General features: G+C 57.9%; 1 protein-coding gene across 7 annotated transcripts in view; it reads right to left on the reverse strand.

The window, feature by feature from the left end:
- The window catches only part of AGAP3 (ArfGAP with GTPase domain, ankyrin repeat and PH domain 3), a 53,711-nt gene that overhangs the window by 25,077 nt on the left and 1,648 nt on the right, over positions 1-26,986 (reverse strand). For 4 of the 7 annotated variants that reach the window (XM_081799844.1, XM_081799842.1, XM_081799847.1 and 1 more), the window contains exons 2-7: positions 2,309-2,367; positions 1,992-2,079; positions 1,707-1,792; positions 1,423-1,564; positions 915-1,049; positions 617-744 (exon numbers count right to left, since the gene is read on the reverse strand). In XM_081799844.1, the coding sequence (XP_081655970.1) occupies positions 617-744; positions 915-1,049; positions 1,423-1,564; positions 1,707-1,792; positions 1,992-2,079; positions 2,309-2,367 (638 nt within the window). Of the gene's footprint in view, positions 1-616; positions 745-914; positions 1,050-1,422; positions 1,565-1,706; positions 1,793-1,991; positions 2,080-2,308; positions 2,368-3,658; positions 4,847-26,986 lie in introns of those variants that run through there. The other 3 variants (XM_081799841.1, XM_081799843.1, XM_081799845.1) reach the window with 3 other exon arrangements.

Consider the following 26,986-nt stretch of genomic DNA (forward strand, 5'->3'; position numbering starts at 1 on the left):
TCAGCTGGACCACTCAACCCAGCCCGTGTGTGCCGACCCGGGGCTTTCTGCGGAGCAGGGGACGGAGCGGGGAAAGAGTCACAGGAGGAAGCACCGGCCCAAATGCCGAGGGCCGAAACTAACCAGGCGGTAGGCAGCAAGCGGGCAGGCATCCCGGTGGTGCCACGGGAGGAACGCCGGCAGGACCTGGCTCAGAACACCGCTAACACCCCGCACGGCACAAAGGCCGGCGGCCCCTGTGGGGCCCGTGCTGCCCTTCTAACTGCAGGGCCCGCAGGTGAGGAGGGAACAGGCCCCCCGAGTATGGTTCCACAGGGAGCAGCTCCCGAGCCAGCTGCGAGAGCGCCACCCCGAGCCAGCCTCCGGGCGGTCTCCGCTACCGCGGCTGTGGGGCAAGAGGGGCGGCAGCAGGGACAGGACGAGCAGGGAGGCGGTCACTGTGGGGCTCAGAGGAGGCCAGGCCAGTCGTGCAGGCAACGGGGAGTGCAAGCCAGCACTTTCACACCAGTCACAAGGCGGGAGACCAGACCGGGGTAGGGGGGACACGCAGGCGGACAGACAGGATGAGGAGGGCCGAGGCGAGGACACGCGCGGGGGGCGGGGAGGCTGGCCGCACCTGGTTGATGTGAACGGCCGGGATGGAGGCGGCGGACACTGCTGAGTGGCTGGGGGAGTTGGGCAGTGACTTGCAGGGCCCGATGGCCAGCTGCTGCTTCTTGCGCAAGGCCACGACCTTCTGGGCCACTGCAGGGGACAGCAGAGTCAGTTACCCCTCTGGGGGGAAGGGAGAAGCCCAGCTTAGAGCCGCCCCCTAGGGCGCACAGAGCCTCCTGAGCCCCCATTTGGGGGGTGCCACCGCGCCCGAGTTACCGGCCTGGAAGAGGGGGGAGCCTCCCGCCCCGCGCCCGCGTTACCGTCCTGGAAGACGCGCTCCACGTTGAGCCCGTAGGTCGCGCACGTCTCATAGTAGGTGCAGCGCTTCAAGTCTGTGGAGAGCTTGCGGGCCCTGCTGTCGTCGATGACCCGTGGGTTTGCGGCACTGATGGCATCTATGGGGGGCGGGAGGGTGGGACTTCACTCAGCCTGCTGAGAAGCGGTGCCACGCACGGGGACGGGGGTGGGGGGCGGCGTGGGGCCCGAGGACACGTGGGCCATGAGCCGGGCCAGTGGACAACGCGGAGCTCGAGCACACGGGCGTCCAGGCCTCGTTCCAGCCCCCACCGACTCAGAGTGGACACGAGCCAGCCGCTCCGTTTATCCATCCCCCAAAACATGGACACGACCGTCACACCGGTGGGAGGCTCCAGCTGGGGAAGATCCAGCGCGCATGGAGCAAGGAGGCGGTGCCCGCTCCAGGGCGACACAGGAAGGGAGAGAGGGGAGAGCAGGTGGCTTCCTCCCCGGCCCCGCGGGCCCGCTCACCCTGTGTGCCCACCAACACCATGGGCACCTCGCTGGCATTACGGAAGCTGCAGAGCCGCAAGAAGTAGTTGTACACGGTCTGGAAGCTGATTTCATCCTCCAGGCTGAACACGAACACCACCGCGTCCACCCAGGCAGCAAACTGGGGGGACCGAGCAGAATTACCACCCGCACCCGTTCCCGGGCCAGCTCCACATCCCTCTGCACACACACAGCTTTGCCCCGTCCCAACCAGATCCTTGGGAAAGGGGCGCCACGGGCCAGGGCTGGGGCAGGAGCATCACCTGGAGCTCGGGGGGGCCTCCTTCATCTCGGATCAGAAGCAGGTAACTTTGGCCATCCACCACAATCTCCTTCTTAAACCGACCCCCTAGGACAGAGTGCACGATCAGGCCCCAAGCTGGGAGAGCCCCCGGGGCCAAGCAGTTCTGAAATCCAGCGCTACCAACAGAGAAGACAGGAGGACTCGGAAGGACGAGGGGCTCCAGCCCCCCGGCACAGACGACAGCCAGGAGAGAGAGGGGGCAGAGTGGCCAGCCTCAGAGCCCAGGCAAGCCCGTGATGCTCACCTTCAGGGGACTCCTCCTGGACATAGGTCCCTGTCAGATAGCGGTGCACCAGGGCCGACTTCCCGCTAGACAGGTTCCCCACAATGCCCTGTGGGAGAAGAAGGGGTGAGAGCAATGGTCAGGGGCAGGGAAGAGAGATGACCCTAAGAAGGACCAGAGCTAAGGACCAGAAAAGGAAGCTGAACTGAAGTGAGGGGCCGCGGAGAGAGGCCAAGACCCGAGAAGGAGGGGACTGGAAGCGGGGGAAGCCCATCAGGCTAGCCCGTGCCCACCCCGTCCCAGGGCTGCCTGGGCCCCCCCGCCCAGATCTCACTCACCACTTTAAGCTCCGGAACCGAGCGGCTCAGGGTCCACTCCTGGCTGTTCACAAAGGAGTCTGCAGGAGAGAAGGCCACCCATCAGACTGAGGCGGCACGCACACCCGGGCCATCCACCACCAGCTGTCTCCTATGCTGCCCCTGCCTGAGCCGAGGCCAGAAAACAGCACGGTCCTGATGGGACCCCAACCCTCACCCCTAATTCTCTAGACAGCGGCAGGAAAATGCTTCCGGAGAGGACTGGAGCAATGATGGTCCTCAGGGAGAGGACTCTGAGAGGTGTGGGCCCAGTTCTCCTGGCCTGGACCCGTGTCCCTCCTCCTCCTACTGCTCCAGCAAGGTAAGCAGTTCCCACCTTGAGCCACACCTGGGCCTGGTCCCACCAGGGCCCAGGTGAGAGGCCTCTCCAGTAGTTCTCAGCTCAGACCCAAACTGGGCCGGGCACCTGGCAGCTGGGCAGGGGGGCCAGCCTCCCACAGCCAGCGAGTAGGAACAGCTCACCCTCACAGGGTGGGGCCACCCACCACATTCCTAGGCGGGGTGAAGAGGGAGGAGCCCTCACCCGGCCTTGTTCTGTGAGGGGCAGGTTGAATGGGGAGCTACCTATCCTGCCCAACTGGCCCTCCTCCCCAAGCTCCTCCTTGGTGGGAGGCCACCACTCTTTCTTTCCCCGGAGAGCCGCCTCCTGGGCTGCCTGAACTCTGGTCCAGGCCGTTCTCAGCTCTGGCTTGCCTTTGGCAGTGTCTTGGGGAAGGGAAGCCTCCAGCTCCCCAGAGCCCCCTCCAGCCCCACCGCCGGACCCACTTTCTTTACTCTTTGCATTGTAATGGACATCCTCCAGCCAGCTCCAGATGGCCCTGGCCTGGGCCAGCCTCTTAGCCTGCTTCCCCTCCACAGGCTGTCTCAAAGAATAGCTACCACCATTGAGCGATCGGGTTCACAAGCAGTCCCTCTGCTCATGTGCAGAAGCAGCTAGAGGTGACGACTCAAGCCCACCTGGAAGCTAGAAACATGAGCACTCTCCGCCCCTCCCCAGGCTCAGTTCTGCATGTACCAGAGAGTGAGGAAGGGGCCTCTCCGTCCTGGTCTCACATTCCACCATGCCAAGGGCCAGCGGTAGCACCCGGTGGCAGGGGACCCAGACTGGACGCACCTGCAAGTCCTCCTCTGCCACAGACACCTCCTGGGACCCATGAGCCACCCAGAGCGCACCGGGGCGCCGGTCTCACTTGGTCCCCCGGCCCTCGCGGCACACCCACCTCTCCCAGGTTGGCTCGGTTTGTTTTCACACCCGCTCTCAACAAGGGACTCCAATCAGAGAGGACTCTCTGGCCGGGCTCTCTCCCTTACCGCTCTGCGCGCCCAGGAGCCCCGGGGCCGCGGCCGCCCGGCGGCTCCACAGCGGCTCGGCGGGCGCGGGCTCCCTCCGGCGGAAGCGGCTGGTGAGCAGTCTCCAGAAGCCGGCGGCGGTGCGGGGCCGGCCGGGCTCGGGCGCGGCGCGCGGGGCCTCGGCGCCCAGCAGCAGGTCGCGGCGGCTGGGGAAGGCGCCCAGGGAGCTGGCGTCGCCGTCGCTGCGGGTGCGCGCCCGGGGCAGCAGCCCCGACTCGGCGCGCCGGATCTGCTGGCCGCGGCGCAGGCGGAAGCTGAAGCTCTTCCTCAGCGCAGACAGGCCGCGCCGGGGGCTCGGGGTGCTGCGCCCGCTGCCGCCGCCGCCGCCGCCGCCGCCGCCGCCGCGGAGCACCTGCCAGCGCTGGCTGCTCCACAGCGAGGCGCCCCGCAAGAAGCCCGCGCTCCCCGCGCGGCCCAGCCCCGCGCCCGCGCCCTCGGCCGCCGCCAGCTCCAGGCGGTTCACCTCCAGGAACGTCATGCTGGTGGGCCGCGGCCGCGGCGTCTGGGCCCCCCGTGTGCGGCTGCGCCGGGCCGGCGCGGGGCTGGGCGCGGGGCTGGGCGCGGCCGAGCCGGGGAGCCGCGAGGGCGCGGGCCCGGGAGCCGCCGGGTGGCCGTCGGCGGGGCCGCGGCGGCCGAGGCGCGGGCGCAGGAGGCTGAGCAGCAGGCTGCGGGCGCCGGAGGGCGGGGGCCCCGGGCCGCCCGAGCACACGCTCCGCGGCCGCGCCGGCTGTTCGCGCGCGGCGCTCAGGGCGGCCTGCAGGGCGGCGGCGGCGCGGCCGGCCGGGGCGCCGTGCAGGTCCAGCGAGTCGCAGACGCTGAGGGCGCGGCGGCAGACGGCGGGCCGCTCCCGGCTGCAGCTGTCCCCCGGCGGCCAGCCCCGCTCCATGCTCAGGGCCCGCGGGCGAGGGCCAGGCCCATGGCGAGGGGCGCGGGGCTGGGCCCGGGCCGGGGCCGCGGCCGGGGCGCACGGACCTCCGGCCTCTGGGCACCTGGTGTCGGGCCGACGGAGTCCCTCAACGCTTCCACCTCGCAGCCGGCAAGCCCAGACCTGGAGAGGCCCGGAGCCGGCCCAGCAAGGAGAGGCGGCAAAGCCCGGCCTGGAACACCCTGGAACGGCGGCGGGCAGCGGCCGGCGGCAGGGGAATCAGCCTGCTGGGGCAGCCCCCGGAGCCCTCAGAAAACAGGAAATTCCAGCCCAGGGCTCCTCCTCAGATTGGGGCGAGTAGGTGACGAGCTGTCATTACCAGCAGGCCAAATAAATAACAGTCCTCAGCACACCACACACTGAGCCCCGTTTTGGAGAGAAGTGGGCCATTTGCTCCTTCTCTAAAGGACCAAACAGGTGTTACAGCACAAGGCCCGCATTATGAAAAACTTAAATTAGGAGCCAGGAGGCAAGTCATATGCCCTCTCTGGCCCTCAGTCTCCTGGTCTGTAAAATCGTGGGCCTAGTTTTTGGCTGAGACATTGTGAGGTTGGGAAACTCCAGAATTCAGAGTTGCTGGATGCTACAGGCACCTCTTCTGTTAATGGCCGAGGTGATCTCCCTCGGAGGTGATAAAATTGTCTGGATTTGGTGAAGTGTCCTGCCTAAGGGCAGTGGAAAGTCAAAAGGTAACCTTCGGTCCTGGACCACACAGTTCTGAACGAGTGACTCACTTCTGCGTCCCTGAGTGTCCAGTCTCCTGCTCGCTGGGTCTCACCTCCTGTTCAGAGGCTGTCCAGAGGTCGGCTGGCCAAGGTGAAGTGTTTGCCCTCAGTTCTGGCTGGAGCCTGATGCTCACCCTCTCCAAGCACGGATGCCTGTTCATGAGTGTGGGCTGCACCCGGCGCTCGTGAAGTGCAGGGCTCCCCCGGGGATGGGGGCAGGAGGCAGGGAGCTGCCCTGCTGTGCTTTCCACTTCATTTTAAACATCAGTCCTCTTCCGAGGCCCTGGAGATGAGCTAGTTTACTATAACCCGTAAGACCATGAGCAGATCGAGAACCCAGCTTAGGTAGTGGCAAGGATGAGGGAGGCTGCGTGTGCTTTAAAGAAATACTACTCCCCAATTTCCTCTACACCCCCCAGTCCAGCCCAACTCCCAATGTCCCTCTCAGCCTCAGAATTCCATGCTCCTGGCGTAGAAGCAAAGTACAAGATAAAAGTGGCACATTCCTGAGGGGGCTGGGGTGGGGGAATGCCTGAGGAAGGCAGGGCCTCTCCATCCTAGGTGCTGCCCGAAGAGCCCAGAGCTGGAAACTCTCAAGTCCCGGGCTGGATCTCCCAGGCCTGGAGAGCCCTGGGGGTGGTTTCGTATTTTCTTAGCACTACTTATTAACAGTGATGAGGATGGCTTCTCCCTCTCCAGAATGCATATTCCCCACATAATAGACGGTTCCACAGAAGAGCCTTTCCCAGGATCCTTCAGGCGTGGGGACAAGAACACAGCCCTGGATCCTGCCTCAGTTCCTCACATTCAAGTCTCCCACACTCCACTGCCCTATCTGCATATCTGTCTGCCCTCTCTCTCAGACACACAGGGAATTACCCCTCCCCAGAAGAACAGGGCTGCTCATTACAAACCCTCCCCCGCCCCAAGCCAATGAAACTGCACGCACAGGACTGCAGCTCTGTCCAGGGATTGACGAAGGACGGGGACAAGGTGCCCAGCTGGGGATGGGCTGCCTTAGGACTCCGCTGGCTGTCTCAGCAGGAGACGAGCAGGATGGCATACGAGGGGCAAAGGTCCCTAGATACACACATACGGGCTGTGGGCGGGCAGGCAGCAGCGCCTAGTCCCGCAGAGAAAAGAACATCTTACGTTCTCGGAGGATGCACGGCTCCCACTGCACCTGCGGAATCTAGTCCAGGCAAAGTGCTCAGCCTGGGTCACTTCCCAAACCGGCAACAGCTTCCGCTTCCTCCCCTGGCTGCCTTCTTCCTCTCCCTCCTTCCCAGAAGCCTTTCTTGACCCAGAGAAGCTACAGAAGGACAGCTGCCGTCACATAAATACCCCGGGGCCATCGAGCCAGTCGAGGACCTCAGGGAGAGCAGTGCAGGCACAAATCTCTCTTCCTCACTGGCATCACAAACCAAGCTCTCTGTGTTCCGCCTGCCAAGATCCTGCTCCGGACAGCTGTGGCAAACACAGCCCGAAAGACACTAGGACCGTCCTAAAAATCTTCAAGCTGGGATGGTGTGAGCAGTACAGGGATTCCACAAGGCTAGCCCTCAGGTGAGTTCTCCGTCTCCTAAGGTCCTCAGAAACACCAGGCTAGCTCCGCTGCTGAGGGCTGAGACTCCATGGCAATTTCTGGGGGAATTCAAGACAGGGCCTCTCGCGAGGCCCCGCAGTGCGCACTCTGGGGGAGGCTGGAGACACATCTCCCTGGAAGTAGAGAGCACAGAAAACAAGCTGGGAAACCACAAAGAGCAAGAGCCGACTCCGGAGGTATCCATGGCTGGGTGGGCCGGACCCACCACGTGGACCGGCCTGAGCCTGGGGGTGGGTGGCAGGGGGACACGACTAACCCCGGCTACCTGGGGGGGACGGCTGTGAAGGTGTGCTGTGGGAGGTACTGCACAGAAACCACTGTGAGGAAAGGGCGGCCTCCAGCCCCAGGATCCCACACGACCTCGGACGTAGTCTCTGCTCAAATATTTGCCAGGGGTGACCCATGATATGTGCGGAGGCACGCCCGGCTGAGGCCACACACGCCGCCCAGAGCCTGTGGATGTCCTTCCCAGCAACAGGAAGGGAAGCCAAAGGGCGCATGTGGTGGCTCGCTTGGAGGGAGAGACATGGGCTCCTTCCCGTGGCCCCAATGGTCCCAGAGCCACACGGGCCCTCCAACGGCAGCCGGGCTCTCCGTGCCCACAAGGTGGCAGCAAAACATCTTCCTGCGGCCGGGTCGCTGCCGAGGAGGGGACGGAGGCGGGGAGCGAGGCGGAAGCAAGGTGGTGGGAAGGCGGCGGGAGGGAGGACGGCAGCCTGCGCCCGGGGAGCCTGAGCCTGAGCCGAGGCCGGCGGCCAGGGCCACACCCAGGGCGGCCTGAGGCGGGGCGGCCTCCAGCAAGCTCCGTGCGCTCTGTGCAGACCTCTTGGGTGGGGGCCTGGGGATTCCGCGGACAGGAGGGGGAGACTCCAGGCTGCCTCCCCGCTGACCTCAGGGCCTCCCTGCGAGTCTTGGGTCTCAGGAACTGTCCACGGAGACCAGAGCAACAGCGATCATCACCACGCGCACGGAAGGCTCCTCACTCTAGGCTGCTTTTCGTGTCTACCGCTCCCCGCTAGGACCCGGCCCGCCCGCCCACCAGGGACAGAGACGTGCCAGGGTTCTGTGAACGAATGCACGCATGCCTGCTGAGCATGAACTGCAAGCCCAGGCCTCTGATCTCCCTGTGGGGAGGGAGGGATGGTCCCTGGCTGTGACAGTCGGCTAAGGAGGTAAATCACAGGCACAATCCTCTTGCAAAGATCCCCAGTCTAGAGGCATGGGGTGCTCTGGAGTTGAGAGAACTGGGTTCAAATTCAGCCTCTGGCATCTACTAGCCGTGTGCCTGTCTACAGCCACTTTAACCTCACTGGGTCTCAGGGTTTAGTCTGCAAACCAGAAATAATCCCACCTTGCCCCCTGAAGTTGCTAGGAGGACCAGCGCTGCGACTGTGGAGGGCCCAACATGGTACCTGGCACAAAGCAGGGGATCCGTAAAAGGAGCGGTCACTGGGTGAGAGAGAGGACAGAGTCCTGTGGGATGCAGGAACGACTGAAACCAGCTTTCATCAAGTCAGGAACCTAGTGGGACACGCCAGCAGTTATGCATCAGCCGGGCCAGGCCACTGCTGGTCCCGTCGCTCCTCAAGACCGTGGAGGCAGACCTCGGACATCCCTGGGACCCCTCCGGATCCCGTCTTTCTCTGAAAATCTGCGGAAAGCTGTTCCGGGCTGAACTGTGCCCCCCACCGTTCATATTTTGAAGTCTTAACCCCCAGTCCTTTAAAAGGTGACCTGATTTGGAAATAGGGCGCTGGCAAAGATGAGGTCACGCCGGAGTAGGGTGGGCCCCTACTCCCCTATGACTGCTACCCCCCCCTTTTTAAGATTTTATTTATTTGACAGAGAGAGACAGCAGGGGGAGCAGCAGGCAGAGGGAGAGGGAGAAGCAGGCTCGCCAAGCAGGGAGCCCGAAGCAGGGCTCGATCCCAGGACCCGGGGATCGTGACCTGGGCCGAAGGCAGAGGCTTAAGGACTGAGCCACCCAGGCGCCCCTCTGACTGCTGTCCTTACAAAAAGGGGCAATCTGGACAGAGAGACAGTGATGGAGAGGGAAGACAATGTAGAGAGCTACAAGGGGAAGACCGCAGTCCACATGCCGAGGAGGGAGGCCTTCACAGGAAACGTGGCCCGGCCTGCCCACTCCTGGATTTCCGACTCATGGCCTCCAGACCAGGGGAGAATGAGTGTGCTGCCCAAGAGCTGTAGGAGCGAGGGGGTGGGCTCCAGGGGGCCAGGCAGGTGTGACTGCACAAGCCGCCGTCCCAGGGCCCTCCCAGGGCTGCTCAGGGGAGCTGGGAATTCTGCCCCCATCTACCAAGGTCAGGGTAGCAGAGAGCTCCCCAGTGGCTGCGTTTGCGCCCTCCCCATGGAGAAGCTGAGAGAACCCAAGGGGCAAGTAAGGGTGGGGAACAAAGGGAGGAAACCAAGACCACCCTCTGCTGGGCAGTTACCCAACCTGGAAACAGCCTTCTAGCACCAAGCTAGCTACTCCATAGTAGTTTCTTTGTTTTTCTTTCTGTTCACAAGCTCTGTGCTAGGCTCAGTACTTCTGTACGTCCTCCTGACTCCTGTACCAGCCTCCTGACCTTGTTCCCCCTTGCCACATCCTAAAACCTGAAGACAGGGACCTGGACAGACACTGCTCCCTGCTCAGACCAAGAACTAGGACCATGGGCCCTGCGCACGCTGCACTCTGCCAAGAAAATCTACTGCTTTTCACACACCACTGACCCTGCAGGGCAGGGGCGGGGCACTTACCATGCTGCCTGGCTCCGGACGGGATTCCAGACCCAGAATGTACCACCGTGCATGCTCCCTAGTGGCTCCTTGCCTTTCCATCCCAATTCTGACACATATCCTGCATTTCATATGTCTTTAAAAGTATTCTCTCAAAAAAAAAATTAAAAATAAAAAAAAAATAAAAGTGTTCGCTTCCTTCAAAACTGAACCAAGGTCCAGCGTAAGTCCCATGAGCTAAAAATCTGCTTCTTCCAGTCCCATGGCTCCCAGAGGCATACCGTTTATGAGATCTTCATTCCTGATCAGCAGCATGGCAGCTTGTCTGCTTTCACCTTATTTTTACCAAAGTAAGATATCTGAACAAAGGGAAGATTCCAGGGGCGCCGGGGTGGCGCTGTTAACCGACTTTGGTTTGGGCTCAGGTCATGATCTCAGGATCCTGGAATCGAGCCCCCCAGTGAGCCCCGCATGGGGCTCTGTGCACAGTGAGGAGTCTGCTTGAAGATTCTTTCCCTCTGCCCCTCCTCCTACTCTCACACTCTCTCTCATAAATAAATCCTTAAAAAAAATAAAAGGGAAGATTCCATAACTATAATAATTGCGCTAATTCGGCTCCAAGATGGAGGAGCTATGGAAAGCGAAGTGCCACCAGGTGGCTGAGAGCCCGGGTACACAGGTGTAAGTGCGTGGCCCCAAGGCAAGGGGGCTGAGGGGCAGTGCACGCTAAAGGGGGAAAAAAAAAGACTTGGGGGGGCGCCTGGGTGGCTCAGTCGTTAAGCGTCTGCCTTCGGCTCAGGTCATGATCCCAGCGTCCTGGGATCGAGCCCCGCATCAGGCTCCCTGCTCCACGGGAAGCCTGCTTCTCCCTCTCCCATTCCCCCTGCTTGTATTCCCTCTTTCGCTGTGTCTCTCTCTGTCAAATAAATAAATAAAATCTTAAAAAAAAAAAAAAAAAAGACTTGGGTAGTGTGAGAGTCCAGTGAACAGAAGTTTAAAAGTGTCTGAATTCCCCCTACAGATTTTGAAAGTGGAGCAGGGAACTTCCTCAGGCTCTGCCCCATTCCCAAGGCCATACCTGCCCACTGCCTGGGGCTGGGGGGCTGGAGGGCTGGGGGTGGGGGTCTCGCAAGGACTCCGTGTCGAAGGAAGCAGAAGGCAGCTCAGCAGCTGTGGTCAGAACACTCAGCCCATCCGTGCCCGCTGCCATCACAAAGCCTTGGGGGACTCCCACACCTTGCAGCCCCCTCAGCCTCCCCAACTCATCTTGTCTCTGCTGTAGAAGCCAATACCGGGTCTGCTCTCACTTCACCAGGGCCTGGGCTCCTGGGCACACACGGGCCAGCCCTGAGGGCAGCAGAGACACCTTTGGTGCCCTCTACACGCAAGTCAACAGCCACATGGAACACAGCCAGTCACCTGGTATTGAGAGCCACTCACTGAACACAATCAGCCACACTGAGCACGTGACATGCAGTGACCCATTTATCTCCGACAACAACCCTCCGAGAAAGGTAGGTCACTTCCCCCAATGTGCAGGTGAGAAAGCTGAGGCACAGACGCCAATCGGCCTAAGGTCACCAGCTAGTAAGCGGCTGAAGGTGGCATCTGGACCCAGGCCGCCTGGCCGGCCCCAAGACCCTGGGCCTCCCTGGCCGGGCAAGATCTCTGCGGACACAGGCCTGACCTGGGCCCAGAGCTCGTCCTGCAGGGAGCCCCTGCCTGTCTTCCTTTCTGGGTATGCACATCAGCGAAGACCAGCCTTGCCCTTCCTAGCAAGGGCCCTCCTTCCAAAAAGACCCCCCCCCCCCCGCCAGCTTCCTCCTTCCCTACCTTCCAAACAAACTCCTGGCCCAGTCCTACTGCCTCAGTAAGAGAGGCTGATCCAGGTTCTGCAGCCACCTCTCCCAGCGATGTCTATGTTCATATGACACGTTTAAAACAGAAAACCACCTCAAATGATTAATTCTGACACAAAAAGGGGGCTATTTGGGGCTGCTGAGCCCCTGGCATGAGCGCGTTCCTCACGTTCCTGCCATGTAGACAAGAGCCACAAAGAGGCTGGGCCTGCCGGTCAGGGAGGAGGGGAGTCAGTCGGAGCCGCCCCCCCGCCGAGTTGAAGATGTTTTCCTTCCCTGGGGGACCACAGCTTTCTGAGCCAAATGCACATCCTCCTCCCCACCTGCCCTGCAGGGTCTCCACTGCCCAGCTTCTGCCCACACCCAGTGGTGTTGCGTCAGCACTGTGCAGCCCGCATGCAGAAGGGACACGGGGCCCCCCTGTGTACCCTCCTTATCCTCCTCGGTGCCCTTACACACCCCCTGGTCCCCCTGGAGCCTGAGACCTCGGCCATGCTGAGCCTGCACAATGTGGGGCTGGGAAGCCAGGGGAAGCGCATTAGCTACGGAAGTCTGTGTGGGGGGGGATGAACCAAGAGAGGGTGTAGCCAGAAGCAATATGCCCCAAGGCTTGTCGGATTTAAAGGACAGGGCAGGGGCACCTGCGTGGCTCAGTCGGTGAAGTGGCTGCCTTGGGCTCTGGTCATGATCCCAGAGTCCTGGGATTGAGCCCCGCATTGGGCTCCCTGCTCGGCGGGGAGTCTGCTTCTCCCTCTCTGTGCGCTTGTTCTCTTTCTCTCTCTCAAATAAATAAAATCTCAAAAAAAAAAAAATAATAATAAAGGACAAGAAAGAGAAGATCGATTAAGTCCAAATACATAAACATAAAAAAATCCAGAACAATTAAAAATGCTAAGAACCCGGGCGCCTGGGTGGCTCAGTTGGTTAAGCGACTGCCTTCGGCTCAGGTCATGATCCTGGAGTCCCGGGATCGAGTCCCGCATCGGGCTCCCTGCTCGGCGGGGGGTCTGCTTCTCCCTCTGCCCTCTTCCCTCTCGTGCTCTCTCTCTCTCATTCTCTCTCTCTCAAATAAATAAAATCTTAAAAAAAAAAAATGCTAAGAACCCTAAGAAAAATAGAATTAAAGGGAAATCGACACCTGAGGTGGGGGGTGGCGGGAAGGTAGCTAGATCAATGGGTTAATATCACAAATGTTGCTTAAAAAAAACAAACATAAAACCTCCACGTGAGTAAAGAAAGTACAAATGGCCAATACAAGCGGAAACCACTCATTTTCATTTGATATTCAAATAAATAGAAATTAAGAATGAAATTCTACTGCTCACTTTCCAAAGCCCTGCCAATGGACTGGGGTGTGCAGTGATCCCAGTGCGAGTATGTGAGGCGCGGTGGGGAAGAGAGGCTGGGCCCCCAGAATCCATGTTGCCCCGGGGACCATCTGACCCGGAGGGAAGGACATCTGACACGGAGGGAAGGACATCTGACACGGAGGGAAGGACGGACGGAGGCCCGAAGACGTCCAACGCTTCCAAACGAGTGAAAGCAACACGAAACGCCCAGCAACATAGGAATAAGGCAGCCAACGACCACGTCTCCAGAAGGTGGAACATCACACGACCTCTTAAGACGTTTGCAAAGCGTTTTCTACCTCACACAGGTGGTGGTGGCACTTACGGTCATTTTTTTTTTAAAGCAAAAATGTATATACCACGGGCCCATGTGCAAGGAACCCAGCCAAAGGAGGACAGTGGCTGACTTGTGGCAGTTAGGAACTACAGTGACTTTTTTCCTACTTCTATTTTTCTGCAAAATGTCTCTTTTATTTACTGTGCTGTCTACAACGTGTATAGGGAGTACGTGACCTCTGTAAAAAGGAAAAGAAACGGTAGCAGCAGGGGGCTGTTCCACTTGGGGATGAGGGCTGCACGCAGAAAGGATACATGTGGCTCATCAGAAAAACGGGCGGGTCTGCACTGTCCTGGCTGGAAGCTCAGCCCCCCAAACCCCCGCTCTGCCCAGCCCCCAGCCCCCAACGTTCGCAGCTGCTCTGGGGTCACCACACGTCCTAACAAGGACTCACACACAAGAGCCTTCCAACTCCGGGTAAGACACAAAATAGGAGAGTGGGTTAGGACTAGTACATGTAATAAATGTACACGTTCCATCATTTTAAAATTTTATTTTGGGGTACAAAACCACTTTCACAACACACTCAGGAAACTGCTTTTGGCCCCCTGGCACTTCCCTACGGGTGGAAATTTCCAGAATGAGTGTCCAGTCCCCCCCCACCACCTTAACAGGACCCGGCCTCCAGCACTGCACCAAAATGCACCAGCCGCTCCCCACATGCTCTTGTCCACACCCCGACCGTGGCCACGGTTCTCATTCACCCTGACTGCCAGCTTCACGATACTTCACAGTGCACACACTCCACCCTCATCCCACTGTTCCCCGACTCGAGGGCATTCTGGTGGCTTCCTTTTTTGTTGTTTTTTTAAACCACCATAAGCTGCTTCTTTGCATGGGGAAGCAAGTAGGACAGTTGGGTTCAAAGACGGACAAATTTTTCATGTTAATGGATAGCATCCGAGGACTTCTCCTTCATGGGCCCCATCTCCCGCCAGCCCAGCGGGGCAGGCCAACACTGGCCCTCCCATCGGCATCGGACAGAGGAGCCCAGGACCTCGCTCTTCTGATCTGCGTCCCCGATTACTCGTGAGGGTAAGCATCTTTTCATGATCACCAACAACGTGCATTTCCTCTTCTCTGAACTGTCTTTCTGGTCCTCTGCTCTGCCCGTTTACCTTTGGAATTTTAAAAAATCTTCACAGTTTGCAGGAACTCGATCACAGGCATCTTAAGCATTTAACTAGCATATGTACATGGCAAGCAAATGCTCCTACTCTATTCCACAGAAATGTAATTAAATCTGTTAATTTTGTAATTGATTATATTAGAACATCTGAACACCACCACCAACAAAAATCCGTGAGACCAGAGAGAATACAAAAGGGTGGGCTGGGACGAAGCTCTTCTCGCTGGAAGAACACCAGCTAGGACTCACAGAAGGAACACGCACCTGAGAAAATCAGCACGTGGCCACCCCAATACACCAGTTCGCTGATGCACATAGATGCCTCCCCCCAGCAAGGGGAGGCGTCCCTGGCAGCCGCTGACTTCCGTGGTGCCCAAGCCCCAGCCCACAGATCACTTAGCAACCACCAAGTGGGAGGAAATGGACCTTCCAGACCGTTAGCTCCTTAACATCACTAACAGCAGGGCCAGATGTGACGCAACAGGGGGTAATCCTGTCAAAATGGTTTAATCTGGATCTCATCAACACCTCGACTTCACTCCAGGTCCCAGGCAGCTCCGGGGACAGAGGGAGAACTTTAAGACAGCCAGGCAGCAGAAGCATCCAAAGCCGGGGCACGGACCTTCTCCAAGAAATCTGGCCCGGCCTCATCCCATCCTGCTTTGGAAAGACCAAAAGGGCATATAAGGTATTTGGGGGAAACTGAGGAAATCTGCTTGTGGGTGAGCTCTGAAATGACGCCAGAGGATTCCTGTCAATTCTCTCGGGTGTGACACTGGTGTTCTGTTTCGTGCAAGAATGTGCCCGCGCTGGGAGATGCCAGCTCAGGGGCCTTCGGAGAAGTGCCACGCTGTCTGCAGCTGCCGACCACACCCACTGCCAAAAAGAATGTGAGGTGTGGAGCGGGGAGGAGGGAGCAAACGCCTTTCAAGGTGGTGGTTTTTCCAAAATAAAAAGCTGGGGAGAAAATCTGGCGTGTCTTCTCCTCTATAAATTCTAGGTTTCCTATCTGGCTTAAGGGGACCCTTCATATCCCCAGAAGAAACAAGATTCTTTGACCTTTCTCCTGTATTTCATTTTTTTTTTTAAAGATTTTCATTTACTTATTTGAGAAAGTGAACGAGAGAGAGAGAGCACGAGCAGGGTGGGGGGGGGAGGAGCAGAGGGAGAGGGAGACGCAGACTCCCCGCCGAGCAGGGAGCCCGATGTGGGGCTCGATCCCAGGACCCCGAGATCATGACCCAAGCTGAGGGCGGACGCTTCACCGACAGCCACCCAGGAGCCCCTTCTCCTGTATTTTAAAAGCTGTATCTGGGGCGCCTGGGTGGCTCAGTCGGTTAAGCACCCAACTCTTGGTTTCAGTTCAGGTCATGGCCTCAGGGTCGTGGGACTCGCCCTGCATCAGGCTCCGTGCTCAGCAGGGCGTCTGCTTGAGGATTCTCTCCTTCTCTGCCCCTGCCCCCCAGCTTGCACACACACTCTCTCTCTAAAATAAAATAAATAGGGGCGCCTGGGTGGATCAGTCGTTAAGCAGCTGCCTTTGGCTCAGGTCATGATCTCAGGGTCCTGGGCTCGAGCCCCACATCGGGCTCCCTGCTCTGCGGGAAGCCTACTTCTCCCTCTCCCACTCCCCTTGCTTGTGTTCCCTCTCTCGCTGTGTCTCTCTCTGTCAAATAAATAAATAAAATCTTAAAAAATAAATAAATAAATAAATAAAAGCTGTATCTGTTTCATGGTGCAGAACCACCTGCAGGCCCAAGCACAGGCTCTGAGACCAGCCTTCCTGGGTCCAGTCCTGCCTCCGACCCTAAGAGCGAGCAACCCTGAGCACATCCCTTTTCCATCCCTGCCCCCATCTGCAGGACGGGGGGGGGGAACACTCACCGTGCAGGGATGTCCAGCGAACCACGAGGAGGCACGCAGGGCAGTGGGGGGCGCGTAAGGAGCACGCGCAGGAAGTGAATCTGGTTAGTACGGCCCCTTCTGAGATCCCAGATCTGATCCTGCCGCCCTTCACTTAGAACCCCGCCGCTCCCTGCGCCCGCTGCTGCAAGAGCTGTCAATCTCGCGACGTTTGCAGCACAAACACAAAGTGCTACTGTGTGGAGTGGCACATTTGAATAGTTTAAAAACACACTACGCCAGCAATTTTCATAATAAAATCAGTATTCCAGTAAAACAGTGTCTCGCAGTGCCGATCAAAGCAGCCGGGCTGCCGCCGCACCCACTCGGCCGTCCCGCCCCACCAGCTCGCGGCGTAGAAGCCACTCACCGCCCGAGGCACGCACGCTTGTCTTACACACGATGTTGATTTTTCTTTGGTGCCGGCTGCACGAGCATCTGAGGCTCCAGAGATGAGGGAAGGCCTCGCCCTCAGGGCCTGAGCCACGGTCACCCTGTCAAGCCACCCTGTCGAACAGCAAGGGTCACACCGGGCGGGCCGATCCCGGGCCCACCTCTCGGCCAGTAACCGGCTTCTCGGCCACCCTGCCGCCTCCCTCCCGGGGGCCTGATGGACGGAGGGCCACTTCCATGCTTCCCAGGGAGGCTTCCTCACTGCACAGGGAATGGCTTTTAAGACCTGAGCCAGCTGACCTGTCAGAAGCATACACCAAAACGCAGGACACCCATGTTTTCAATGATGTCCCAGCTCTGACCCAGCTCTGACCCCTCGGGGAGGAATGTGAACTCCAAGAGGGAGGACAGAGAACCAGACGCACCTCCACCCTCCTGCCATCCTCCACGCACGTCCGCAGCCGGGGCACAAGGCAGCCGAGAGCCCCCCCGCAAAGACTCCCGTGCAAGGCCCTTCTCCACTCTCCTGTGAGACGACCCATGGCCTTGTGACAACACCTGGCCCCCACCCTAAATGGTCTCCCGACTTCCGGCCCTGCTCCCGCGGGGCTGTCAGAGGGCTGATGGCCCGCAGTTCCACCTGCCCCCTAGGGCCAGCAGGGGCCCACCAGGCTGGACAGAGCACAGCGATACAAGCGGGAGGCTCCCTGAAGGACCAACAGGGCTCCCGGGCTGGGTACAGAGCAGGGAGGCCTCCTGGTTGCTGGTCAAGCATTCTCTGCCAGGCCAGGAGGCCCACCCAAGACTGGCTCAGGGCTCCGTGTCCACAGGGGACATGGCGAGTGAAGCAGATCCCAGCTCCTGACAAATACCAGCTGGGGGTAAGAACACCAACGGCTCTAGGCCCGGTGATGGACGAAACTGAAAAGGTGGGCCTTGGAACTGGACACACCGGGTTTCGACCCCTGCCTGCCTGGTGCGTCCATCAGGCTCTCTTCTCAAGGGCAGTAACACCCCCCTGGAGGGACCCCTGTGCCACCTGGGGCCCAAGAAATGACAAGAGAACCTTTTAACACAGGCTCAGGACAGAGTCTCCGTCCCAACAGTGCCAAGGCTGGGGAGAACAAGAGATCTACAAGATGATGGTTTCTGTCTTGGGTTGGCCGAGGAGTCTCTGAGATGTCCCATCGAAGATATCACAAGGGGCTGCCCAGCCCACCCTGTCGTCTGCAGGTTCCCTGGACAAAGAACCGGGGTCCTTCCTGCCATTAACAAGAGGAGGGGGGTAAAAGGAGCCTAGTGTTTTATTGCTGCAATGCCATAGGATTCGCCTTCTGGGGTGTGGTCCACAATAACCTCACCTCTGAGCAGGTGGGGCCGAGGAAAGCCTCCTTACTGCGCAGTAGGGAGGTGGGCTGAGAGACGGCAAGAAAGCCAGCCCAGAGCTGCTGGCTGGAGGGGGGCTTTATTCTGTGCCACATGTCTCCCAGGAGTGTGCATACATTCACAACCTCTCCGTTACGATATAAATACGTATCCTGCTATTTTATATATATATATGTATATATACACAACTCAGTATAAATCGAGGGCAAAACATAAACCAAAAAAACCTACAAAAACAGCCCCTGCCTCAAACACCAGGACGGAGTGAAGAGAATACTGTGACATTTGCTGGTGACACGCAGCATCTCGGCACCACTGCCCCAGGTCACGGTGGAAGGGGAGGTGACTTGCAGGATTGATCACCCAGCCCACCTCCGCTGGTGTGCTGGAAGGAGGTCACCATGATGTAAAAAAGCCTGGGGTGCTAACCAGTGACCTTGAACCCTCCTGTCCTGCAGAGCACGAGGGCTGGGCTCGCCCTTCTCCAACTGTGCACTGTGGTAGGGGCCATGCAATCAGCACGCTATCCCCTGACTGCGTGCCCCTCGCAAGCCAGCACTCCGTGTGACGTCGTCGCAAGCTGATATGCAAAAGGCCAGCTAGTCCACACACCGTGCTGTCCACACGAGCCCCGTCCACCGACAGCTCACCAGCCTGCACGGCCACTCCTGGGTCGGGCCACCAGCCGAACTCGAGAACACGTGGGCCCATCCCGCAGCCGAGGGAAGGAGCCATGGGAACTGCAATCCTTTCCCCGCCCGCCTTTCTTCCCTCAGCCGAATTCAGGATCACCCTCCAGGCTGGCAACAGGGAGGCCTGGGGCTGAGAGGCAAGCAGGGCATAGCACCAGCTGCAGGGGTTATGGGGACCGCACCAAAGTGAGCTACACCAAGGCCTGCGGCCAGCCCACTCGAAACAAGGCGCTGCCTGCCAAGGGCCACGACGCGTGCGCTCATCTCGCAACAGCGGGGCCCAGGCTCACACCCCACCTTCCACCCTTGGGCAGAACCGCGTGAATGCGGCTCCCAAGTGTGGAGCGTGAGAGCCCTGTGACCGGAACAGGTTTTGCGGGGGCACTCTCACCACGGTGGTGGTCTTCCGGTTTCCAGAAAAACACACGGTGACAAAAAGCTACTGCAGATTCAGTCCCTTCTCAATGGATCTGTTTGCAATCAATCACCACAGCCTTAGCGGGTGCATGGTAAGCACACGCCTGCTGCCTGGCTGATCGAAAACAGCGGGACCTACAAGAAAGGCACATTATTATTACTTCTTTTTAAGATTTTATTTATTTATAAACTTGAGAGAGAGCGAGAGAAAGAGCACAGAGGGAAAGGGAGAAGCAGACTCCCCACTGAGCAGGGAGCCCGATGTGGGACTCGATCCCCCAACGTGGGACTCGATCCCAGGACCCTGGGATCATGACCTGAGCAGACGCTTTACCAACTGGGCCACCCAGGCACCCAGGTGTTGTTAATGCAATACTTTAGAAAGCTAAGTCAAAAAGGATGCACTTTTGTGTTCATTTTTTACAACAAACAGGTATTCTTTTATTTATTACGGGCTAAAATTAGAGCTGTTCTTCCACCAACACGGCCACGGGCCCCGCGTGGCTACTGAGCACTCGAGATTCGGCCCGCCCCAGTGGAGCAGTGCTGAGGGCGGAGCTTGAAGACAGGGTGGGAAAAAGAGTGTAAAAGACCCATTAATAACTTCTCCTATTGATTGCATATGGAAATGATAACATTTCAGATATACTGGGTTAAATAAGACACAATATTAAAATTCACTTCACCTTTTTTTTTTTTAACCCTTCTTAATACGGCTACTTGAAAATTTACATTGACACGGGGACTCACCTACGTAACTGGACAGTGCTCTGGAGGAGTCACGGGCCGTGGGCACTGTGCAAGGTACATTCAGTCTCGTGCCCTCACTCAGTCCCCACTCCCACCCTGCGAAGGCTGTGGCCAGCACCTAGTGTATGAATGATGGGACAGGACCCAGCACAGGACGAGCACTTCCGAGGGAGTGGTAACGATCTAAAAGCTCTGCATGCATTCGCCGACTTCATTCTCACACTTACACGATGAAATGGGCGCTTGTTAACCTCATTTTTGCAACAAGGAAGCCAAGACACAGAGATTAAGGGACTCACCAAAGGTCACACAGCTGCCAACTGGTAAGTCTGGGATTCAAATCTAGGCAGCGTGGCTCCAGAACCAGGTTGGTAACCATTACCCCTGACAGACGAGGAAGGACACCTAGCATTCTCTCCACCACATCACCCGATGTAAAGCAGTCTGGAATAGTCCAGAAGCCATCACCAAGCAGAGGAGCACTTTGGAGCAACTAAAAGGCACCAAGTCGTCACAGTTCTTCACACCAGAGGCTCTAGGGCCTTCCTATAGGGCCCGATTTACCAAAGATCTCAGGGCACGGAAGTTCGTCCGCCCTTCCCTGGGAGACAGCAGGTAGCAGAGGGAGCAGGGCGAGCCCCGAGTGGGGTCCAGATCTCCCGGCCTCGCCCGCCCCCCCACGCACACAGACACACACACCCCGAGAGGCCGGGCCTGGGCTCGAATCCCACTCTATGATCTTGGGCTCTGGGTCTGCGAGCCATCAAAACATCAAATTAAAAGGCAAAAGAGAAAGTGCTGTAGGCGGACACACCAACGGTGGCAAAGAGGGGTGCTAACAGACAAGAAAGAGAAAGAGAAACACCCACTATAAACAGGCACAGAAACAGTGCAGGCATGGCCCTCCGAAACCGTGTGGCGTGGGCTCGCTCTGCTCAGCGCCCAGAGGACAGCCCTGTCAGCTCGGCTCGGGGTCTGGGGGGCCCGAGCGCCGCCCGACAGCCCGAGGCCATGGCTTCCTGCCAGCAGACAAATGCTCACTTCAGAAAAATCCACATTAAGAGATTAAAACTATCTTACATGCCGTAGGAAAAGAGTAACAAACCAAGAAGAAAATGAATAAAGGACATGAACAGAATTAAAACAAAATGCAAATGACCAAAATTGCTTTTTAATGTTGACTTTCACTAGTCATCAAACCAACACAAAATAAGACAACAAGGAAAAGCATCTAATGGTGGTGGTATTGGTTTTTAACCTATGAGGTGGGGAGGGGGGGTAGGTAGGGCAAGGAGCAGGCGGTCTCTACCCCTAGAAACAGGGGGGCCTTCCTGGAGGGCAGTGTGGCGTGCAGCCGAAGTCCTAAAAAAGTGCATACCTGATGGTCTCACCTTTTCCTTTTGGGAATTTGTCCCAAGGAAGTCATCAGACAAGTGTACGAAGATCTATATGCAAGAAGATGCGTGAGAAACCGTACTCTCTTTAAAAGGCATCCTGTAGGGCGCCTGGGTGGCTCAGTCGTTAAGCGTCTGCCTTCGGCTCAGGTCATGATCCCAGGGTGCTGGGATCGAGCCCTGCATCGGGCTCCCTGCTCAGCGGGGAGCCTGCTTCTCCTTCTCCCTCTGTCTACCACTCTGCCTACTTGTGCTCTCTCTCTGTCAAATAAATAAATTAAAAAAATAAAAATAAAAGGCATCCTGTAGCCTTTTATTTTGGGGGGGGGTTAAAGATTTTATTTATTTATTTGATAGAGAGAGAGCGCAGCAGAGGGAGAGGGAGAAGCAGACTCCCCGCTGAGCAGGGAGCCTGACGCAGGACTCGATCCCAGGACCCCGGGATCATGACCTGAGCTGAAGGCAGACGCTTCACCAACTGAGCCACCCAGGCAGCCTTTTAAATAGTGGCGAGCATTCCCCGTGTGCTTGCTCCTTGCCAGGCCCCACCGTGAGCCCCTTACACGCACGACCCCGTCAAGCCTCACGTGATGCCACCCTGCGTCTCCCTAACCGCCCAGATCTCGCCCAGAGGAACTCTGCAACCCCCAGCTCTTTGAGGGGACCCCGGCAGCGCGTATCAAGTGCTGCGCGCAGGAAGTCAGGCTCAGTCCGGCGCACAGAGTGGCGCCTGCACTCTGCGGACAGGCTGGCCCCAAGGCCAGAGAGCCAAGACTGAGATGGTCCAAGGACCTGTGTGCAGAGTCACGGCGAGCTGCACAGATGCAAGAGAACACAAATCTCAAAAAAGACAGGTCAAGCACGGGGTGACCTGCCAGTCGCAGCCTGGCAGGCACAAGAGAAAACCTCAATCTCCCGATTGTCCAGCAGGGAGGTACTAGATGAGCAGATGAATGCAGGGGCTCCCGTTCTCCCAGCGGGGGGTCTTTCCACCAAAATCCCACCTCTGCCGAGAAATGCCAATAACATCAAATCAATCACAGGGTCATCGACAGCAGATATGTGTAGGGAAAAAACGTGCATCAGGCAGCCAGCAGCAGGTACCTCTGAGGAGGGAAGGTGTTCCTTCTACCTCCTTCCCCATCTGAATTTGTTCTAATAAGCGTGCATTACTTCTGCTGCTTCCACATATATTTAAATGTTTTAAATATTTCTAAGTGTTTCTTGAGCCAGCATCTATATGCTACATGCAATAATATCTATGCCGTTCAGGGAGGGGAGAGACGTCCCAGAGCCACCATTCGGTTGTGGATTCAAGACATGCAGAAGATTAGAGCAGGAAGAAGGAGCCCTAAGTTCTCTTTAAGTTGTATTCTAAGTGTCCGCAGGTTAAACTGGAGGTCAAAAAGCTTCCCTGAGAGGCACCTTAGGAGGGCTGATGGGGGCATCTGGTCTGACCCACCAAAGCTCATTCATCCATCCATCCACATCCACGGGGGAGGTGACAGCCCTGCAGCCGGAAAACCAGTTCCTGCTGCTCCCAGGTGCTCAATCTAAGTCCCAGGCTTTGCAAAATGGGGATGATACCTGCATACCTAGAAAGAGACCTGCCACGTGATGCAAAGGCCTTATAACAATGTCCAGCAGGCAGGTGGAACGCAGTACCAGCCAACGCATACATCCTTGAAGCAAGCGCCCCAGGTCACCGCCCTCTCCCATTTCCATCACCCTGGAGCTCAGCTCCATGTCCCAAAATTACCTTCCCTTTACCCCTCGGCCTGCAAGTCAGCGAGGGGTCAGAAGGAAAGCAATCTGGTTAAACCAATTTCAAGTTACCTGCATATTAAAAAGAGAAGGTAAGCTAAAGGTTCCCGGCTGGGGGTTCCGGTGACGCCGAATAAGGACACAGGAGTTCTCAGGGCCACAGTCTGCCCCCCTCCACCCCCAGCTCCCCTAAGCCTGCTTTTCCAGAAGGGCATCTTCACTCCTTCCACTCCTGAAGTTCTGAGGCCACTGACTCCCTGAGAGCTCGTAGGGTAGGCTCACAGTGCAAATGCACAGTGTGGACACTAAGGACTTATGGATCGGCTTCCCCTCCCGCCTGCTCTCCCCGTGGCTGCTGTTCCCTCTGCCGCTCACCCCCCGCTCCCCACAGCCTCAAGAGCCTGCTCTCAGCCGCAACTGCCCTAATGCTCCTGCTTCAACCCTCACACGCTGGCCCATCTCCTGCAGGATTCCGTACCATCTTAAGTGCTCTCCTGGATCACGGTGGGGTGTAAATAAATTAATACAGGATAAAGCATGAAAAACTCCCAAACCAGGGGCCTCTGGCCTGTCCCCTCTGGGACTCCGTGCCCCAGGCATGCAGACCGGCTGGCTGTTTCTTGAACACCACACCATACTTTTTCCCTCCCTTGCTGCCTCTGCAAACCTGTCCTGTCTGCAGAGAAAGTCTCCGGGAGCCCCACGCCTGGCATCCACATTCAACTAAGAAATAAATGGTAGAGGAAATTCGGTAGTCCGAGCTAGCCATAGGGTGCTCAGGAGCAAGGACTGTCTGATTTGTAGGAGGTCTTCCTCCGGGCAGAGAGCAGAAGCTCAGTGACCAAGGACAGAATGGAGGGGCGTGGAATGAGCCATCTCTCTGCCGCCTGAGGAGGTGGTCTTTCCATCTCTCTCCTGACCCCTGAAGAAAGGGGTCTTAAGGAGTCTTCCCCAGGCTCTAACCTTTGCCCCGGTTTTCTTAAAATCTGGGCTTTATTCCCACCATTCCCAGTCCCGCTCTGGCACCTCCTACAGGCTGATCCGTTCAACTTCGGGGTCCAGAGCGCCCGCGTGGCCCCTCCTCTGCCTCCTCCCTGCCTTCCACTGTGCTACATGCAACTGGGCCACACAGTAGGAGCTAAATAAATGTATCTGGAGCAAATGCGACTTTCCCCGGCCACTAGCACCCACACAGATACCCTCCTTTTCAGAATTCCTGGAGCTCTTCGGTGCAAAGTCCTACTTAAGCCTCCAGGCCCCCACCAGGCACTCATTCCAGCAACTAGCTAATTACCAGCACGCCCGGAGAAGTGACAAACCCAGATCCCTGGGCCCCCATCTCAAACCTACTGAATCAGATCACTTGCAGGAAGCGGCGGAAATGTGTCCTTCCGCAAGTCCCCCAGGTGGGTGTTAGCACCAGCGGGGACTGGCCACCCCGAGGAAGAGGCAGAAGGGCAAAGGAGACCAGGAGCGAGCTTCCCTGTCTCCAAAATGGCTACAATTGCTCTCCACCTGTCTCACAAAATCCCAGGGCCGCTGCCAGGATCTCGTCACCGGACACAGAGGAAGGACGACGAACGCAAGCCCCAGGCGGGCGTGTGAGGGAGAGTCACTGCTGAGGCGGGCACCCCCTGCCCGGTCCCTCCGAGCCCCTACCCAGCACGCTCTGCCCCCAGCTCAGGGGCATCGTCCCTCTCTAGCCTCAGCTTGAACCCACCAGGAAAACCTGCACCTGGGGACCAACCTCAGTCCCAGAGCCCTACGGAGCCCCACGCCCTGGTGCCGGGCCAGCAGAGCCTGAGGAAGCCCTCAAAGAGTGAGGTGTCACTGGAATGCTCAGAGGCACTCCATTGTTTAAAAAAAAAAAAAAAATGTTGGAGGAAAACAAAGGGGACAGCAACAAGTCACCAGCTGACTAAGCCCAGTTCCTGCCCAAGGAGTAGCCAGACGGCACATCTGAGACCACGGTGAGCTTCCCGGGCCTGCCCGTGGGCCTGCCCGTGGGCCTGCAGGGCCCACCCCTGCTCAGACTCCGCTGGGGCAGACCTCCCCGGATTCACGTCTATTCAGAGACCAGCCTGCCTTGCCAGGCCACTTGCTGGGACCCCGAGGCTGCTTCTCCCAGCAGCTCATCCTGGCTCCTGGCTCACTTGGCCCGGTGTCTGCAGGTTCCACGTGCCCAGGCTGTCCCCCATCTGGCCCGAGGCCCAGTTCCTCTGCAGCCCTCTTTCTAGGACACAGCCAGGAGACCCGAGCAAGTTTCAAGAGCTCCTTTCCCTACAGACTCCTACCCTGAGGCCCTGCACGATCCTCTTTTCTCCAAGCCTCAGTTTCCCCACCAGGGAGGGGATACTGGCTCAGAGGCTCTGCCCGTGGTTAAGTCTTCTATTCCTCCATCCACCTCCCAGTTACACTTCTTTCATTCCTCAGAACTGCAGGCTGGACACCTTTTCTCCTTCCTTGGCCTTTGGTGGAAAAGGAACTTTTCAGAAACAATCTATCTCCCCTCAAACCCTGTCCTGAAACAGGAAGGCTGAATGTTCCTCTGCTTCCTCCCGCCCTGGCCACAGGGTTAGAGGTGACTGAAGGAAGCAGGGAGAAGACAGGACGGCAAGGTGCCATCATGCTCCCTTAGTCCCACACGGATTCTGACTGCGTCTCCTAGGTCACCTTCAGAGCTGGGACAAATAAATCCTTCACCGAAGCATTACCGGCATGATGCGGAAGCTTATTATACACTAGGAAAATGTCATCCCTTCCCGCTAAGAAGCTCGGCCCTAGTAAACACAGACGGGCCTCCCCGGCTACGGATATGTTATGTAACCCGCGAACCCAGGTCTGCTGGGCCCTGGCAGGGGGGCTCAGTCAGGCTCACAGGGAGTAGGGAAACGCCCCAGGAAGCTGCTCCCCTCCCTCCCCCAGGAAAGAAGGTGGGGACGCTGCTTTACAAGGCAGCAGCAATATGGTTTGGCAGATGGAGGGCCTCTACCGCAGGAAGGGTATAGGGCAGAAATTGGAGAAGGAGTTTTCTGGGTTGTTGTGTGTTTTTTTTTTGTTTTTTGGGGTTTTTTTTTTTTGCTGCCTGCCTAGAGCTGGGTGACAAAAGTGGGGAAACAGGGGGTGAGGTGGGTACTAAAGATGGATTCCAGGAGAGAGGCTGGGAGAAAAGGGGGGAGCAGGAAGAAAGAGGTGGGAGGCCCTGCCAAGAAAGAGCAGGGAAGCAGGGATCAGGAGAGCTGAGAACGGATGTGTGAGGAGCAGCTGGGCCTGGTGACAATGAGACATCGGGTCCCAGGATTCACGATGGTGATACCAAGCTTCCAGGCTAAGCAGACAGAACATGAGGTACTTCCAAACCGCAATGGGGAAGTTGATCACGGGGGAGGGCTCTAAGAGGGGAAATTCTGCCTGTCATGTTGAATTCAAGACAGGGATGAAAACTCAGTACTTCCCAGGAACCATGGCCTTCATGTCAGGGAAGATGCCCAGCCAGAGGCCTCCTGAGCTGGAGTGTGTGTTGGGGGGAAGGGGAGGGGGGTCACAGGTCAGTGTTCAGGAAGTTGGAGCTGGATGGGAATCCAGCTGACTCCTGCCCCTCCCTGCTCAGGGAAGTGCTCTGCGGCAGATGTCTTTCTTCCCTCAGCTCCTTCTGTGGCTACCCCACCGAGTCTCTTCACCAAAACGAGCTGGGGGTATCTTAGAGCCGATGGGGAACTTCTATGTCCTCGGAAGGACAGTGAAGTTATGAGGAATGGCCACTCTCCCTGCCCCACCCGCTTCAGATCTAGGAGAAAAATTTGGTCATCTTCTCTCTTTGGGGCCCTGGGCTCACACAAATGCCATCTCCTGGTCCCCAGCCACAACAACAGTGATTCAGGCCATTTACTCAGATCCATGTTAATGAGTTTCTCCTATCGCC

This window comes from Leptonychotes weddellii, chromosome 12 (assembly GCF_054177405.1).
Source record: "Leptonychotes weddellii isolate Sample4059 chromosome 12, ASM5417740v2, whole genome shotgun sequence".
In the NCBI taxonomy this organism is placed as follows: domain Eukaryota; kingdom Metazoa; phylum Chordata; class Mammalia; order Carnivora; family Phocidae; genus Leptonychotes; species Leptonychotes weddellii.